The following is an 18411-nucleotide window of genomic DNA, read 5'->3' as shown; positions in this document are numbered from 1 at the left end:
CTCTCATGGTCACGGACCATGCAGAGAAGGGGATCCGAACTCCTGACGACTTTACAGGCTGTATCCAGTACCATTCTGTCATGTAGACACTCCAAACTCAAAAGTCCACGACCTCCCTGTTGTCGGGGAAGTACAACCGTGGAACGGACGATTTGGGATGCAAACTCCTATAGAGATGCATCATTTTTCGGGTCCTTACGTCGAGTTGATACAGCTCCTCCCGAGTCCACTTCACTACTCCAAAGGAGTAGAGTAAGATTGGAACGGCAAGCATATTTGTTGTGTTACGTTTCAATTCAGCACTAGACCAAACTGCTCTTATGTGACCTTTCAAAAACACTACCTTACCTTTTAAGATCTTTATTCAGAGGATATTAACAATGTAATTCAGTTACAAGTTGATTTTATTCATTTAACATCATAGTAATGGGAATCTTCCGTACCATAGAAAACCATACCTGAAATGTATAAGAATAAATGTATGCTCCCTGACTAACTGCTTTGACCAGTACTTACGCATTCTCCTATTGCCAATCGACGTTGGAGATCCGAAATTCCTCGCTAGGTTGAAATAGTTGTTATTGTTTGTTTCTCAGTTTTCTTCACCTATCATTTTTTTCAGCCGTTGTCTGCCTTATTCCCTATACCTTTCCGAGAATATTTCTTGCATAGATTGTTATTCATCACTTCCAGAAGGTTTACTGACATATTAGAGCCATATAGCCTGAAAAAAAATATTAGTTAGCTCTGGTTTCTGAATACTGTTTGATATTTTCGGTAAATATTCTGCATAAGATGAATGTTCAAATATTCGTACTGAATGGGAAAGATGTGACGACTTACCTTATATGTTTCTATTCCATCGCATAAATAAGGATTGGTAAATAGTTGAAAATAGGTTGGAACAATATTTTTGTACATTCTATTCATTACAAGGTTAAGAGACAGCTGTTGGTTGACATCTGCCGAACTTTCGTAGTATCGTTCCGTCGACTTACACCGAACTAGTTCTACAGTTGTTCACGGGTGGAGGATTTATCGGTTACTCAAGTTGTCAAGGGTTGTTTTAGGGTTGCATTGCTTTGAGAAGGAGTTTTGATGGGTCATGGACTTGTTGATGATGTATCAAGTGGCTGTGGAGGAATTGTTAGATTTATGATGTTGTGCACAGCGCCCCCTTGGTGCTTGTAGTGTAGATTGGATGCACTGTGGCAACAACTGGTTAGCTGTCAGATGTGGCAGTCGCTTAGTATTTGGAAGTTAGCCTTCGGTGAGCTTGGTTCGGAGTTCAAAGGGTACCATCAGACTGATTGTAGGATATATTTGGTTGTATTTGTGCCATCCTTCACGGGGATTATTTCTACAAGTCAGGATTGTATAGTGGAAGACTGATTGGTCATTTTGGTGTGGATATTTGCAGTCTGAAACTTAAGCTCTTTTTGAGGATTTGTGGTGGTTACCGAACTCGTGCCAGGTGGAAGGATTTCCGAAATTAGATTCATAAGAAACAGAAGGCCCTCAGTCACTCATCAAGTCCCAGTAGGACTTCCGTGCAGAGCACCGCACACGAAGAAACGTATAGAAAACCCCTTGGCCAGGGGTTTTTCTTCCTGCTTTTTTTTTGTCTTCGTTAAGGGTTCCTGTTTTCTTTTTTTTTTTCCCTATTTTCTTCCTGGATCTTATTTGGTGATCCATTACTGGTCCAGCTTGTCGTGCCCTACAGGGTGATCTATCTTGGTGGTGCTACAGGGTGATCCATCTCCGCCGTACTACAGGGTGATCCATCTCAGCAGTACTACAGGGTGATCCACTTCCGCCATACTACAGGGTAGCCTAACACCATATACCGGGTGGCCCAAAAGGAGCACGCAAGTTATAATTGATTTATTTGAAAATTTGTGCTATATTGAGATATTTAAATAATTGTTTGCCCTTCTGTTTATTGATACCTGTTTGATATAGATATTTGTGAAACGGAATTTATTGATACCTGATTGATATAGATATTTGTGAAACGGAAATTGAGGTATATTCTTCCTTTCACGATTGCTGATTGACACCGATGCGCCTACGCCTGAGCTCACGCGACGCAAACGAGTTTGTCTTACCATCCGATACTAGTATTTACGAATTCACCTACTCAATTTTCGTGGTAGTTTTACTCGACGTATTGTAGTTTTTTTTGAGCGTCGTTACTACCGTAATTTATGGCTGATTGAATTCGTGGTTATATACACCGCGCTCGTGTATTGACATTTGAACATCGCGTAGTAGTGTGAATATTGCATTGTTGTCTTAGAAGCGTTGTTGGTTAATCCATGTAAGTTAGGATTACTGAATAAATCATATTGGGGATCTTTATCTTTTATTTCCAATATTAATTGGTAAGTTATTGATATTGTGAGTTACTTAGGGTATCTGGAGGATTAAATTTACCTGGCGCCCATTAAGATCTATTTGAAATTTGCTAAGTTGTTTAACCCACTCCCGTTTCCACTGTTTAGCTTAGCCGCGGATACCCATCTGTCTTATTTGTTACCGACAGATGATTTAGTCTCCTCTTGTGGTTTGTGAGGTGACAGTTGCAGCTACTTTGTTCTTCCCCGACAGTTCCGATGACCAGATCTGTCGAAGTTTGTGCTGATACTTGCCGCGGAGAGAGTTTTTCACTGCAGTTACCTCTTGTGAGTGGCGTTGTTCCACCCCGAGGTAAGTATACGTCTCTCCGGCATCCAGATGGTGTAGGATGCTTCCATCTACGAGCTGCACATCCTCTCCGTAGTCCCCGCATCGTCCTCTTTTGAGATGAACCATTGCACATTTGTCTATCCCGAATTTCATACCGATATCATGCGTGTACTCTTCCACCACCCTCAAGGACTGATAGAGATCCTTCTCTCCAGAGGCATAAAGTTTAAGATCATCCATATAAAACAGATGGGTGACCTTGTGCCTCCGGTTTCCGGGGGTGCCACAGTTATATCCTCGAGTCTGTCTGAGCGCAACGGATAAGGGCAATAGTGAGATGCAGAATAGAAGGGGGCTGAGGGAATCACCCTGAAATACACCCCTTTTGAAAGTGACCCACCCTGTTTGAACTCTTGCTTGACCAGATGTTATGGTGAAGCGAGTTCGCCAAAGTGGTGTCAGTTGTTCAATGCATTATTTCATTATTCATTATTTAATAAATGATTGTTTCTACACCGAATTAATTGATTACTAGTTTTGTTTTTTTTCAATTTCATTTAGACCTGAGGACGTCACAATGATTGTTGCGTCATCGGCATACATGAAAACTCGACCCTCGAGAAAAACCTAGCATTCAGTTTCAAGGTTAAACCAAACTTCACCATCAGATCTGGCAAATGTGTGGGAAAAAAGAGACCAAAGTGAGGTGATACACACTTTTCAGTTGAATTTACGTCAATATCATCTACTATGTTGCTTCAAATTATGATGAAATTAAATTTCAAAAAAATAAAGTGTAGCATTTTGAATCATTATCAAATATGTGGTAGTTCATGTTGGACATGCATATGCGTGAAAAATGTCAGTCCGTTCTCCTGTAAAATGTTATGTGTTGAGTCTACGCATCTGTTTTGGGTACCTCACACATATCCGTCTAGCATGACGTCGACAGATAATAACCTTGCATTTATTTCAAAGTCAAATCACACTTGATGTCTAAATCTGGTAATGAGAAGTGAATGAATTTATTTTCGATTAAAGTGATGGCATATTCTACTTTTCAGATATAGTTACGCCGATATCATATGCTGTGAAGGTCGTAACGGAATGCAAAAGCTACGTGCAATATCAAAATCGACAAGTTTTCCGTTAAACGTTACCAAAAATGTAGGTACAAACTATAGAAAATCGGCTCATCAAAGCAGTTGTCTCTTCCGACAATTTTTAAATTCTAACCAAACCCCAAGATTTTCTCAATCCTGAAATATTTCTCTTCCGAATATGTATTCTGTAATTCAATTCCAATTTTTTCAGTGTTTTACCTACATAAAATATACCTAAATAATAACTGTTATTTTATTCGTCACAATGATTACAACATTGCACAAGATTCAGATCTTAAATTCCATTGGATAGTTACAAACAACAAGAATTCACTCTCTGAACTCTTATTTCTTATCACTTGTGCTTTATTGGTTTGAGTCATGTTGAATCTTCAGTTCACCATACTTCAACACCTGTCTTAAATTTCAATCCGCCGTAACCTTACCTTTGCACAGCTCAAGTTGATAATTTTCAGATTAATACTTCATGAGATTCGACAATATCTACACATGCACGTTATTTACTCTCTTCAGTTCATACTAAATTACAATTCGTCCTAACCTTACCTTGACATAACTCAAGTTGATAATTTTCAAGTTAATACTTCACGAGATTTCACAATATTGTTTATCAAATGCACGTTATTTAATCTTCTCACTCCACACTACTTCAGCACCTGTCTTAAATAGATTACAACATCACGGCTTTCGGCCGTTCACACACACAGACCCTACTTTTTAATATGGAACAGGTAGTTTGGGAAATTATTCAACCCACACGAGGGTGGCAATGATTGAATTTCATCTTTAATGCCAGATAGTATTGGGTCGAGCGCGCAGAGTTATTTTATTTTTATTTTCAATACAGCGGATCGTGCGACATCTGAATGGTGTATGAAATCTTGTGGATCTGGGGAAATCTGGTAACACTGTCTTATGGAGATTCCCATGTCAGGACAAAAATTTGCAAAACGGAGCTTGACTTTTTTCTCCAAATTTACATGGTATTTCCCACAAGGCGGTGTTGCCATTTGCCCCATGTTCTCTTAGTTATTCTACTAAAAAGTATCAATATTGCAGTTACTAGCTTTCTAAAAAGAATAAATCGCATTTATGTGACCAAAACATGATTTTGCAATCAGCTGTTGAACAAAGGCACATACAAGAAAATCCATTTCTACTCACTGATTTTCCATTTTATAAATATTTTTCCGAGTTACTCAATTTTTTGGCACCACTTATTATTGGCAATTTTGCGGTAATTCTTTCACTTCATCCGAACATGATTGATCACGCAATACAAAAATCATGAGATGTTTCACGGAAAACTTATATTCAGAACTATTATTTGGGTTATAACCCAGCCAATCCTATGCCCAAACTGACCACTAATAGGCCTATCTTCTCTCTGTTCATAGATTCAAAGGCAAAGTGAGTCAAAATCCGAAGAGGAAAAATATAAGAATACAATTCGACTTTGAATTGTAATTTAATCTCCGATTTTCAATTAAAACCTAAAGACGTGATACCCAATGAGGCATAAGGCATGTGCGGAAGAGCATCTGCCCCAGAAGTAACATAGGCCAGACGAGTCTCTAACAGAGCCTATGAACATGAGCCAGTCCTCAATCCCGTCTCATCCCTATTCAAAAATTTTCTTCAAACATGCCACATAATTGTATATATGTATGTATGTATATATTTTTTTTATATTTCTTATTTTGTTCTCTCTTTTCACTGATGTATCTGCTACTGAATAAAGATTATTATTTTTTTTTTTTTCACCGTAGTGTGCGCTGGTCAGGCCCTATCCCCCGAAGCCCCGATACATTCGGGAGGGCGCGCCAGCATAATCAACCAATGACCACTCCCCACACCGTGGGGTAAGTGATCATTGGGTCCGAGAATCATGTGCCCTGAGCAAACGCAGTGAGCCAAGAATGACAGCCTTCTGCATCTGTGCGGCTAAGATTTCTGCCTTAGTGCGGCAAGCCGGTATGATTTTGAGATTCGAGAGTAGAGAAGACATCATTCCACCAAGGACTCCAATAATCAGAACGACCATCTTGACAGAGTGATCTGGATAGAGTCTGCGGAGTTCGAAGAGAAAATCTCGATATTTTATCCGTTTTTCCTCCTCTTTTCTGACGATATTCGTCTCGCCAGGAGCTGAAAACTCCACGACAAATATCGTTTTGGTCTGGTGGTCGAGAAGGACTACATCAGGCTTATTAACTTGTATGAGCCTGAGGGTGGGGAACGAATAGTTCCAATAAATTCGGCACTTCTCGTTCCCCACAACGGATTCAATATCCCCCGGAGCGTAGGGCAACACCGGTGTCTCGTCAATACCGTAAGAGTGCCGTAGATGGTAATATAGCACTCTTAGGGCCGCGTTATGTCGATGGATATAGGCCGAGACCGCATATGCTGGACATGCTGATAGCAAGTGCATTAGGGTCTCGGGCGCCTCGCGGCAGGCCCTGCACCTTGTGTCAGGAACCTCTATACCCATCACGCGACTGCGGTAGACTAAGGTGTTGAAGACACCATCCTGGCAAGCCATGATGAACCCCTCAGTTTCCGACTTCAGCCCACTCGACCTGAGAAAAGCGAACGTCAGGCGCTTTGATAAGCCAAGGTCTTCAATGTTATTGAAGAAGACCCCATGCATCGGCTTATCCCTGTGTCTCCGCAGAAGTGAGGTGATCTCTGTGGCTTTTATCTGACCTTTTTGCTGAACGGGTTCCAACTCGGTGACAGAGTTGTAGTCACCTCGTTCAGAGTCGAAAACTATACCGAGTTCATCAGCTGCTCGAGCAGCTGCCCTAAGGAGAAATGCTCCAATTCCTGCTCTCTCATGGTCACGGACCATGCAGAGAAGGGGATCCGAACTCCTGACGACTTTACAGGCTGTATCCAGTACCATTCTGTCATGTAGACACTCCAAACTCAAAAGTCCACGACCTCCCTGTTGTCGGGGGAAGTACAACCGTGGAACGGACGATTTGGGATGCAAACTCCTATAGAGATGCATCATTTTTCGGGTCCTTACGTCGAGTTGATACAGCTCCTCCCGAGTCCACTTCACTACTCCAAAGGAGTAGAGTAAGATTGGAACGGCAAGCATATTTGTTGCAGCTACTTTGTTCTTCCCCGACAGTTCCGATGACCAGATCTGTCGAAGTTTTTGCTGATACTTGCCGCGGAGAGAGTTTTTCACTGCAGTTACCTCTTGTGAGTGGCGTTGTTCCACCCCGAGGTAAGTATACGTCTCTCCGGCATCCAGATGGTGTAGGATGCTTCCATCTACGAGCTGCACATCCTCTCCGTAGTCCCCGCATCGTCCTCTTTTGAGATGAACCATTGCACATTTGTCTATCCCGAATTTCATACCGATATCATGCGTGTACTCTTCCACCACCCTCAAGGACTGATAGAGATCCTTCTCTCCAGAGGCATAAAGTTTAAGATCATCCATATAAAACAGATGGGTGACCTTGTGCCTCCGGTTTCCGGGGGTGCCACAGTTATATCCTCGAGTCTTTCTGAGCGCAACGGATAAGGGCAATAGTGAGATGCAGAATAGAAGGGGGCTGAGGGAATCACCCTGAAATACACCCCTTTTGAAAGTGACCCACCCTGTTTGAACTCTTGCTTGACCAGATGTTATGGTGAAGCGAGTTCGCCAAAGTGGTGTCAGTTGTTCAATGCATCTCACTATGTTGTCGGGTACCGCAAGGCATCTGAGCAAATGCAAGATGAGCTCATGCGAAATTGTATCAAATGCCTTACGGTAATCGATCCAGGCCATAGAGAGGTTACGCTTATATTGTATCGAGTCCTGCGTTACACATCTATCGATGAGCAGGTTCTCTTTACATCCAGCGACTCCTCTCTTCGACCCTCTCTGCTCATATATCCGTTCGAACACTCGGTCAACTGCGGTGAGTATTCGTGTGTATAAGATGCTTGTAAACAACTTATAACACGAATTCAAGCATGTTATCGGTCTGTAATTCTTAGGAATCGACAAATCTCCGCTTTTGGGGATAAGAACGGTCCGCCCCTCGACAAACCAATCCGGAATCGGCTGCTCTCCATCGAGCCATGAGTTGAAAACTCTGGCCAGATGGTGGTGGGTACTTGGTAGTTTTTTCCACCAATAAGTGTTCAGCCCATCTGGGCCTGGAGCAGCAAAGTTCTTGGAACCAACGAGGGCCCTTCAAACGTCATCCGGGGTTATCGGGTTGCGCAGTTCATTGGGCTCAGGCTGTCGAAGCTCTCTGTTGAAAGCTTCGAACTGCGCTAGGGCTGGAGTGTCTAAGTTGAGTGGCTGCGGGTGTTCATAGATATCCTTCCAGAAGGATTCCACCTGATCAGCGGTCGGCGGATTATCCACATTATTATCATTATTATTATTTTTTTTTTTCACCGTAGTGTGCGCTGGTCAGGCCCTATCCCCCGAAGCCCCGATACATTCGGGAGGGCGCGCCAGCATTATCAACCAATGACCACTCCCCACACCGTGGGGTAAGTGATCATTGGGTCCGAGAATCATGTGCCCTGAGCAAACGCAGTGAGCCAAGAATGACAGCCTTCTGCATCTGTGCGGCTAAGATTTCTGCCTTAGTGCGGCAAGCCGGTATGATTTTGAGATTCGAGAGTAGAGAAGACATCATTCCATCAAGGACTCCAATAATCAGAACGACCATCTTGACAGAGTGATCTGGATAGAGTCTGCGGAGTTCGAAGAGAAAATCTCGATATTTGATCCGTTTTTCCTCCTCTTTTCTGACGATATTCGTCTCGCCAGGAGCTGAAAACTCCACGACAAATATCGTTTTGGTCTGGTGGTCGAGAAGGACTACATCAGGCTTATTAGCTTGTATGAGCCTGAGGGTGGGGAACGAATAGTTCCAATAAATTCGGCACTTCTCGTTCCCCACAACGGATTCAATATCCCCCGGAGCGTAGGGCAACACCGGTGTCTCGTCAATACCGTAAGAGTGCCGTAGATAGTAATATAGCACTCTTAGGGCCGCGTTATGTCGATGGATATAGGCCGAGACCGCATATGCTGGACATGCTGATAGCAAGTGCATTAGGGTCTCGGGCGCCTCGCGGCAGGCCCTGCACCTTGTGTCAGGAACCTCTATACCCATCACGCGACTGCGGTAGACTAAGGTGTTGAAGACACCATCCTGGCAAGCCATGATGAACCCCTCAGTTTCCGACTTCAGCCCACTCGACCTGAGAAAAGCGAACGTCAGGCGCTTTGATAAGCCAAGGTCTTCGATGTTATTGAAGAAGACCCCATGCATCGGCTTATCCCTGTGTCTCCGCAGAAGTAAGGTGATCTCTGCGGCTTTTATCTGAGCTTTTTGTTGAACGGGTTCCAACTCGGTGACAGAGTTGGATTATTATTATTATTATTATTATTATTATTATCAATTTACTTCAAAAATATCAAGACCATTGTCAAGAAAACTCTACATGTCACGATAATTCGTTTCTACAAATAACACCTTCTTTCCAACCAGCGACTCTACTCTCGCTTTCACTACTGGCCCTCATACCACCTGCCATATGACATGAATACCCGAGCAGAGAGCAGAGCCTGAAGAGCTCTAGTGCTGGTTGGGAGTAGGCAGATTGAGACCAGTAGAATACCAGCAGCGAGTCCTGGGGAGTAGGCAGGTTGGGACCCAGGCGTCAAGTCACAAAAATCAGCTCCCGTTATTGAAAGGCCTTCAAAGTTGAATATGTACACTCTGTGTTGTGTTGAAAACGGTCAACATATTTTCTATCAGTGTAGTGAAGCTAAAATGCCTTCATCTACCGAATGGGTAATGAAATGAATGAATATTCTGTTCCTCTAATTTGATGAAAGGCTTAAGGTAATCAATTTTTAAATATTTCGTGCAATTCACAACGTTGCAGTTTATATCATGATTAAATTATAACATTTCACTCTGTACTAAAGACAGCTTGTAGATGTTATTATTATTAGAGCTGGCCCTACGGATCATAGTCGGAATTATGGGGGTAATTGAAGTAATTACCCCGTTCCCTGACATCAACATTCAATACTGGAATGAAAGGTAGAACTGGAGCCCCTGACGTGGAATCGATCCAAAACAAGCAATGTTTCCAAACATCAGAACTGCAACACTCTTCTCGAGACATGTTTCACGAAACTAATTAGCGTCTGCAGGAGGTGAATAATAATAACTGTCATTGCAATAATAACAAAAAAATGTTATATTATTCATAGAGATCCAATTCGATCACCATGTTCTTCGGTGTCGATATTTTCCCAGCTGAAAAAATTTTTGAACTATTTATGACTGTCGAACCATTCAAGTGTCGTTGTGGTTATGTTTAAGTTGGGTTTGACTGAATAAATGTATATATATATAACACCCTGCCGATGATCATGCGCTTGGGAAAGTAAAAAACGCCGAGATAAGGTTTTGTGGCTAGCGTTGCTGATACGAAGCTCAGGGATATTTGAAAAAGGCGGGGAATTCAGGGCTTTTAAAGTCTTGCGAAAGCCACGAAGAGAGTCGATCACACGAGAGCCCGTCGAGACGAGTTCGGGGGGTGTCATCTTTCAGCCTTCGAAGCCGAGGATGGTGGCCTAAATAGGGGAGTTATTTTGTTTCTAAGAGCGTGGTGCGAAATTTGAGGAAAATCGGTAGCGAAGTCGTAAGCCGATATTGGTTACAGGGATGAAGTTGAAAATAAAAGTCTTGGTGTTGAAAACACACCGGGTCAACATTACCTATGGTTGACCATGAATCACCATAAAGGCGTTATATAAGTGTTTGTTTTTTTTATATACTAACTAGTTGATATTGAGAGAGTTCACATTTGATTTTGGTTTTATATAAATTTCAGAACCGACCACATATATGAATTTATCATTCAAAATTTTATTCGTGTATAAATACAAATAAGAAGGTAATATAAAAACACATAGAAAAGAAGGATTATAATTGGAGGTGAGTGAGAGCTACTGAAATTGAGGAATACCAAAAGAATAGAGACAATTAAATATTTTCATACATTTATATGCACTAGCTTCAATACATACCAAGTACTACCCATGATACCGTCAAAATAACAGCAAATTTCAACATTTCGAAATAAATATTTCAGGTCAATCTCTGTGTCTGTTCATATACTCAAATTTCATTCAAATTTGTACAAGGGATATCAATTAAAAACGTCATCACATTTGAAGATATAAATCTGAAGTATATACCTATTCAGAATTTATCTAATCATTGTCAACCACTTTCAATCTCACCTTCTCATTAATGAATATGCGGTTCAAAGGTGAATATTTCATTATAGCAGAACTGGATAATTCAAAATCTAGTCAGTGTCAAAAGTCATTATGTCATAAAAATATTATCAACATCAAACTAACATACTTACATCTAAGCACAAATTGATGAACGGAAATCATAACATTTTTCCACCGTATCTGATATGATCAATCTTGCAACCTGTCAATAATATATTGTTTCATTTGCTTTCCTCACAACTGCTTCTATTGTTCATTAATTTTTTGCTATATACCTATTGACAACTCGTGCCTACCGCCAAACATTTTGTACTCTATCCGGATCTTCCATGATAATAACATTTTCAATTTCCACTATTATTTTCTTAAGTTTATTTACTAATTATCTAGATGAAAGTTTGAAAGTATTCTCAATTGCATCTTAACCAGAATGAATTTGTTAATTTTAGTATAGTCCTCCAACACTACATCAGATCAGAGTCCTTAATAGTCGTTTGTCTCAATGGCTAAGAAGCGTACAATCGTCCAATCAGAAAATTATTTGGAATTGAATACTTCACGTCATTTGACTCAAGCGGAAAATAAGTATACATAATTATAATGAAATGGACAAATTCCCGAAAAAATTAATTGTTTGGTTTACATGAAACGTGTCGTATGGGGTGCCCTACTTGTATACATTTCAGAAACCGCAAAAGTTGAGATTTCCAAGATCTGGCAAATTGTTTTTTTCTTTTGGTATATAACGGTATATAATTATTGGATTATTATTGGTGACTCCCTGCATGTGTGCAGTTTTCAGCAAACAAGTGTTGCCCATCCTTGCACTTGGCGGCATCGCGTTGACGAAGCCTATAGCCAGAAATGCGTGACTGCGGTTTCCCCCTATTTTTGAGTGTTATGTTATGGTTGGGCATTGATAAATATGTATTTTTTTAATATTGAGAAGAATTAATGAATGAATAATAGTTCGGCTCGACTCGATTTGGCTCGAAGTTCGGCTCGATTTTGAACCGCGCTTGAAGACGATTCAGGGATTCAAAAATCGAGCCGAGCTTCGATCCGATCCAAGACCTTTTGAAATCGATACGAGCCAAGCTCAAGTGAAAGCTTGGTTCGGCTCAGCTCGAATACACTCCTAATTAGACAACATTTCCAATTGAAAAAATTGAAAAATGACACACTCTTGCAGGGTTTGAGAGTTTGCAATAGTTCTCGTTTCAACGCAGTTTTGCCTGCGTTACGATATATATATATATATATATATATATATATATATATATATATATATATATATATATATATATATATTTGATTTGATTAAATAGAATTAAAAAAAAATATATTGTGAACGGCTGAACCAGAATAGATTTTTTATTTGATGATTACAAAATAATTTATATTTCTGTGACCTGTTTAATCCAATCTCTTAAAGAGGAAACCTTTACATAAACACCCGGAAAATAAGGATCTCCACAGCCGTTTCCCCATGAGACAATTCCAACAACTTCTCCATCGGCAACAGCTGGTCCTCCGGAATCTCCTTGACATGAATCTTTTCCACCAGTTCCGTAGAGTCCAGCACAAAACATTTGGCTGGTTATCGACTCCCCGGCATATGCTCTACTGCAGGCTGCATGACTTAAAATGGGAATACTAACCTGCTGGAGGATAACGGGCGCGAGTATTTTATCATTAAATGTATATCCCCACCCAGTTACGGTGAGCATCGCACCAACAGGGACAGCCTTTCCTGCTTCTGGAAGAGCGGCAGCAGTAGCGTTAGGAGTAGTAACAGGAGATACTAATTGTAGAAGTGCTACGTCGTAGTCAAGACTAGAATCATTATAGTAAGGATGAACAATAAATCTGTCCACTTTGCTTACTTGACCACCCGAATCTGTTCTGCTGGATCCAGCGCGAATATAGAGGTTTGTGTTAGAACCAGTGAATAAACAGTGAGCAGCTGTAGCGACCCAAGTATTGGAAATCAAGAATCCACCACATGAATGTTCGTGGTTACGTTGAAGTGATATCTGCCATGGAAATTCCGCGATATCTGCGTCTTCACCTCCTATGATTCGGACATTTGCGGGAATGGAATATTTGGATTTTTGAGTAGCTGAAAAACAAATGTGTAAATGACAAACACACAAATAAGCTGACTTTTTTTTTCAAAGATAAATCAGATTTCTGAATATCGTTGCAAGCACTCTGGATTTCAGTAACATTCGGAAATTCGAGCTCTTATAAAAAAAAATTATAGAATATTGATGATGTATTTCCGGGAAAAACTTCGAGAAATACATTTGTTGTAATATATCAATGGATTTGTAATTACAATGACTAGGTCCTTATAGGACCTACTGTTTCCGAGATAGCAGTAGAACTTTTGTTCCACGTAACCGTCCTTATAGGACCTACTGTTTCCGAGATAGCAGTAGTGGTATCAGCTAAAAAAACGGCCTGTATTTAGGGTGAATCTCCAGGAACTGAATCGATAAATTGTGGGGAAACTATAATTAGAAAAAATCTTAAAATTTGACAATATACTAGAGTTGATGGGGGCAACTCGGCTAAAATATTTTCAAAATAGCGGCACTCCGGTTGTTCGGAAAACCGGCAACATTTCAATTCTCAGTTCACTGATTACGCCATTTATGTACTTTCGCTATATCATTTGTATTTTTAACGTACACCGGTTATACAGAAAGTAGCTGTCAACTTCGTTATTTTAATATGTTATTACATTTTCAGTTTCTACATGAGAATCTGAATTCATTTTGTGTATAATGTCCTATATCTATGTCTAACCATTTTAGACACATTAAGTTTTTATGTCAAAAATGATGTTTGCAGACCCTTCAATAACTATCAATTTTTTCTATAAGGAAACGTTTATCATTATGTTTTGGTCGGGTGCCTTGGAGGGGGGGACCAAATTTAATAGACTTTATATGAAATTTCGATAATTATTGATACAGGGTGGTCAAAAAAAATTATATGAATGAAATTTAATAAACTGTGTAAAGTGACTTTTTTCAAATGGAAACTCCCCATTTTTACAGAGTTTTACTGACCACTTCGGCTTGACGAAGTTTCTGTTCAGAGACGAAACTTGGCGATTTTTAAAATAGAGTAACTTCACTTTTTGAATGTGTCTGACTGAAAGTCCCGTTAATCCGTACCTTCAATATACTACCTTCAGACGGAAAAACAATAACTCACTCAGCTAATGACGCATAAAATCGTGTATTTTCATTCGATTTACGCCCGTGATGTATTTCTTCAGACTTTTTTGAATATAAAAAAAGGAGATTGTCTGAGTTCTGAACTCATATAATTCAATTCAATCAGTAATGTGCAAGCATTTCAGAGTCCAGAGTACAATCAAGTACATTGAATTTATATTTCCTTCTGAATTTTTGAACTAGAAAAGATCGGACACTCCGCTGGAGAGAAAAAATCAAACTGAAACGAGTATAAACCAATCTTCTACTATAGAAATATTTTTCTTTACTTCAACACTCACCCAATACTACATATGATACTGCCAGAACAACTATTGGCTTTAACATTTTGAAATATTACTGGCAATCTCCCAAACGTTTTCGTTTATATACTCGAAGTAAGGTGAAATTTATCTGAAAAATATTAATCTGAGGCGTCAAGCATATACTAAATAGATAAAGTTCTCAAATGGGATACAATTTTCTAATTTTTAATTTTAACAAAATGATATGAACAGTTTCAGTGTAAAATTTTATTTAAATATATTAGGACTTGCGATATCTAAAAATCCCAATTAGAAATGTAAAAATGAATGTTGAAAGTTATAGGACCGAAAATTTTGATGAGTTTTATTATGAAGAGTGATCCATCTTGTTGGAAGTGAATTTGCCGTAAAATTGCTAAAGGTAGATTATTAAGATGATCCTCGATTTCATTTTGAAAAAAAACCTATGTACCTAACCCCTGTTAACTGATCTTGAAACAATATAGGCCCAATTATTCTGTTTCCAACGATGCCAGCCCAGACATTGAAGCCAAACCTTTCTTGAAAATTGCGCTCTCTCATTGCATGTTGATGTTGATTTTGTTGGGTCCTGTACCGAGAATTTTGCTTATTGAACAAGTCATTATTTGTAAACCGTGATTCGTCGGAAAATAGAATAAAGTTGATAAAATTTGGGTTAAATCTATGATTTTGAAGGAACTAATCACAAAACACTACTATTGGTGTTTGCTGATTCGTGACTTGAAGAAACCGTTTTGCCAACCTCAACCATAGCAAGAACATTGATCTTACTCTTCTCAGTTAAGATAAACCTCTGTTCTGCCTCTCGATTTGCCCTCTTGCCTAAAATGATTCTCAACATACGGAAAATATTGATGGGATGGATGTTGTCTATTGGGATATATCTGAGCATACAACTCAGCAGCATTCCTTGAATTTCTGTGGCATTCTCCAAACAATAACAACATATCCACTTTTCGCTTTGAGTATACATTATTTTGACATGAAATCAAACTGAAATTTAATTGTGTGCGAATCACTTTTTAATTGGCAGCGATCAACGAAACAAGTTAAACAAGCGAATTGGAAAGCGATTATAAGACTACCGGCTTCCCCATGTTAGTCAATATTGATTTATATTCATTAAATAATATAAGATCTCATCATCTCAGTATTGAGTTGTTAACTTTCTGAGGGTGTCTCCATTCATCAAAATGGACATCAGAAAGATTTTTTGTAAGTTATGTACTGCTTTAATCTTGGAGTTAGAGCTAGTATTTTTATTTTATTTCTCTTAACTAATAGCTTTAGTAAAGGAAATACTAGCTAGAGACGTATATTAATCGTTAAGAATATCATTTTTAATTTTATCTGGCATATTACTGATGTGGAAAAAAAGGATCGATTATGTGAAAGGAAAATGTTAAGAAAAACTATTATTTTATTAAAAATGAGTTTATTGATTCAATCTCTATGAATTTAACGTTAACTCAACAGTGATTTCGTTTTCAGTAAATAATAATGAAAACAAAACATAAATTATATTTGTGGTATTAAATACAAATTAAAACAGAGCCTTGATATAAATAAGAATAAGGCTAAACTGAGATAACATTTATAAGTAATTGAACAAAACTGCTCTCCCGTAAAAATTTAATTAATTACATAAAGTTTTATCAAAGCGTTTTTTTGCAGGAAGTTTGGAACGAAAAAATACTGATGGATCAAGTAGCAACAGCGATGAACAGGACAAAGTAACGACAATATCGCATATGTCTTCATCGGTCACCACAACCACAACAGGTCATATTCAGCCGCAGGAACTACCTAGACCAAGTTCCTTTAGATATCTGGCTCTGACGCCGATTCCTAATTCTTTGATGGATGAGGATGACTGCAATGAAAATAATATCGGGCGATATGTTGGACTGGCACACATGTTATCAACCGAAAAGAAAAAGGAATTGATTGAAAACTATTGGTCCCCTTCCGCGACCCATAACTTTGCGGAAGATATAAAACATTTAAAGAGAAAATTTAATTATTCTTGGTTGGAAACATACTCTCCATGGTTGGTATATTCCAGGCGTCAAAAAGGAGCATTTTGTAAATATTGTACGTTGTTTCTACCAAATCCAAATTCATTTAGAGGCATATTGGGATAATTTTCTTAGTTCAAAGATATTCACGAGCAGTGCAAAAAGCATATTGAAACCCACTTCCATAAGGAGGCATTGAAAGCTGCTAAATCTTTTCTCGAAGGTGTGCCTGTCGATTTGCAACTGAAGAAATATTCCCAAGGAATTATTGAAGAAAATCGAAAAATTATAAAATATATTATTTCTTGCATTACGTTTTGAGGGTCACACGACTTTGCACTGAGAGGTAAACATTATGATGAAGGTATTCTCTGGGATTTATACAGGCTGCGAATTGACGCGGGAGATTTAATTTTAAAGAAACACGAATTTCACTAGTTCGGACTTCCATTGTCTATTATATAAAATGATTTGAAATCCCTGAAACAAGTAAAAAAGAATAATTAAAAAAGAATAGTTGAAAATAACAATTATATTAAGCAACAATAAACCTGAAATGAAATGATAGTAAAATAACCTACAAGTAAAAATATAATAATTGAATAAATAAAAATTAAAGGAATGCAAAAAGAAAATAATAAAAAAAGTGCAAGCACAACCAGTGCTTGCACTTCCCTACATCAGAGGATTATCGGAGAGGATAAGAAGAATTGGTTCCAAGTACAACATTAGAACCTGTTTTAGATCCGGTAACACTATCCGTAGCAGCCTCACAAAAACCAGGCCCCCAAACGCAGACTGCGATTCCAAGAATTGCATTTACCGGATACCCTGTGAGTGCGGAAAATCCTATATTGGTGAAACTAAGAGGCCATTGAATATTCGCATTGCCGAGCACAAGAAGCACACACAGCGAGGAGAAACCAGCAAATCAGGAATAGCAGACCATGTTTGGACCCATCAACACAACATCGAGTGGTCCCAAGCTGAGATCTTGCACAGAGAGGAACATTGGTTCAGGAGAAAATTTAAGGAAGCCGCATACATGTTGTCCAACAACGTATTCAGCCAGGCCAGCGTAGATATACGAAACATATGGAAACCCATCATCAAACGAAAAATGACCAACTCCCGCCAAATCGGTCATCTCTCACGGAATCAGTGAAGCGGAAAATGGAAAGTAGAGAAAGTGAAAGTATTTCAACGACCTATAAAATAGTCATCTCTCGGAGGAATCAGTCCAGTCATCACCCGAAGACGATTGTAGATACCAACAATCGAAACGTCGTGAACTAACGTGACTTGGAATCTCTACACTTTTTTATTTTTATTATTTTCTTTTTGCATTCCTTTAATTTTTATTTATTCAATTATTATATTTTTACTTGTAGGTTATTTTACTATCATTTCATTTCAGGTTTATTGTTGCTTAATATAATTGTTATTTTCAACTATTCTTTTTAAATTATTCTTTTTTACTTGTTTCAGGGATTTCAAATCATTTTATATAATAGACAATGGAAGTCCGAACTAGTGAAATTCATCACGAAACATTGTCAATCACCTTCAAACAAACCTTTAAAGAAACACATTGAGCAAGGGAAAAATTATGCAAGCTACCGAGCAGTGGATATTCAAAATGAAATTATTGTTATTTGTGGAAGCGTTATTAAGGCTGATATTATAAAAAAAGTGAAAGAAGCAGCAGCATATAGAGTGCTAGCAAACGAAACAGCTGAAATTTCTGGC

The 18411-nt window shown here is 38.9% G+C and overlaps 1 protein-coding gene across 1 annotated transcript; it reads right to left on the bottom strand.

Moving 5' to 3' along the window:
• Positions 1–12449: 12449 nt before the first annotated feature.
• On the bottom strand, positions 12450–14796 carry LOC111516198 (trypsin). The gene is made up of 2 exons (XM_023172374.2): positions 14639–14796; positions 12450–13228 (listed from the first exon to the last, which is right to left on the bottom strand). Exons 1-2 carry the CDS (start codon positions 14682–14684, stop codon positions 12504–12506), a joined length of 771 nt encoding a protein of 256 aa, XP_023028142.2. The 5' UTR covers positions 14685–14796; the 3' UTR covers positions 12450–12503.
• Positions 14797–18411: the final 3615 nt, after the last annotated feature.

This window comes from Leptinotarsa decemlineata, unplaced genomic scaffold, assembly GCF_025532065.1.
Source record: "Leptinotarsa decemlineata unplaced genomic scaffold, Ldec_3_MD MMD2_P_RNA_scaffold_2, whole genome shotgun sequence".
Taxonomy (NCBI): domain Eukaryota; kingdom Metazoa; phylum Arthropoda; class Insecta; order Coleoptera; family Chrysomelidae; genus Leptinotarsa; species Leptinotarsa decemlineata.
This window is presented reverse-complemented; position numbering and strand designations above follow the sequence as displayed.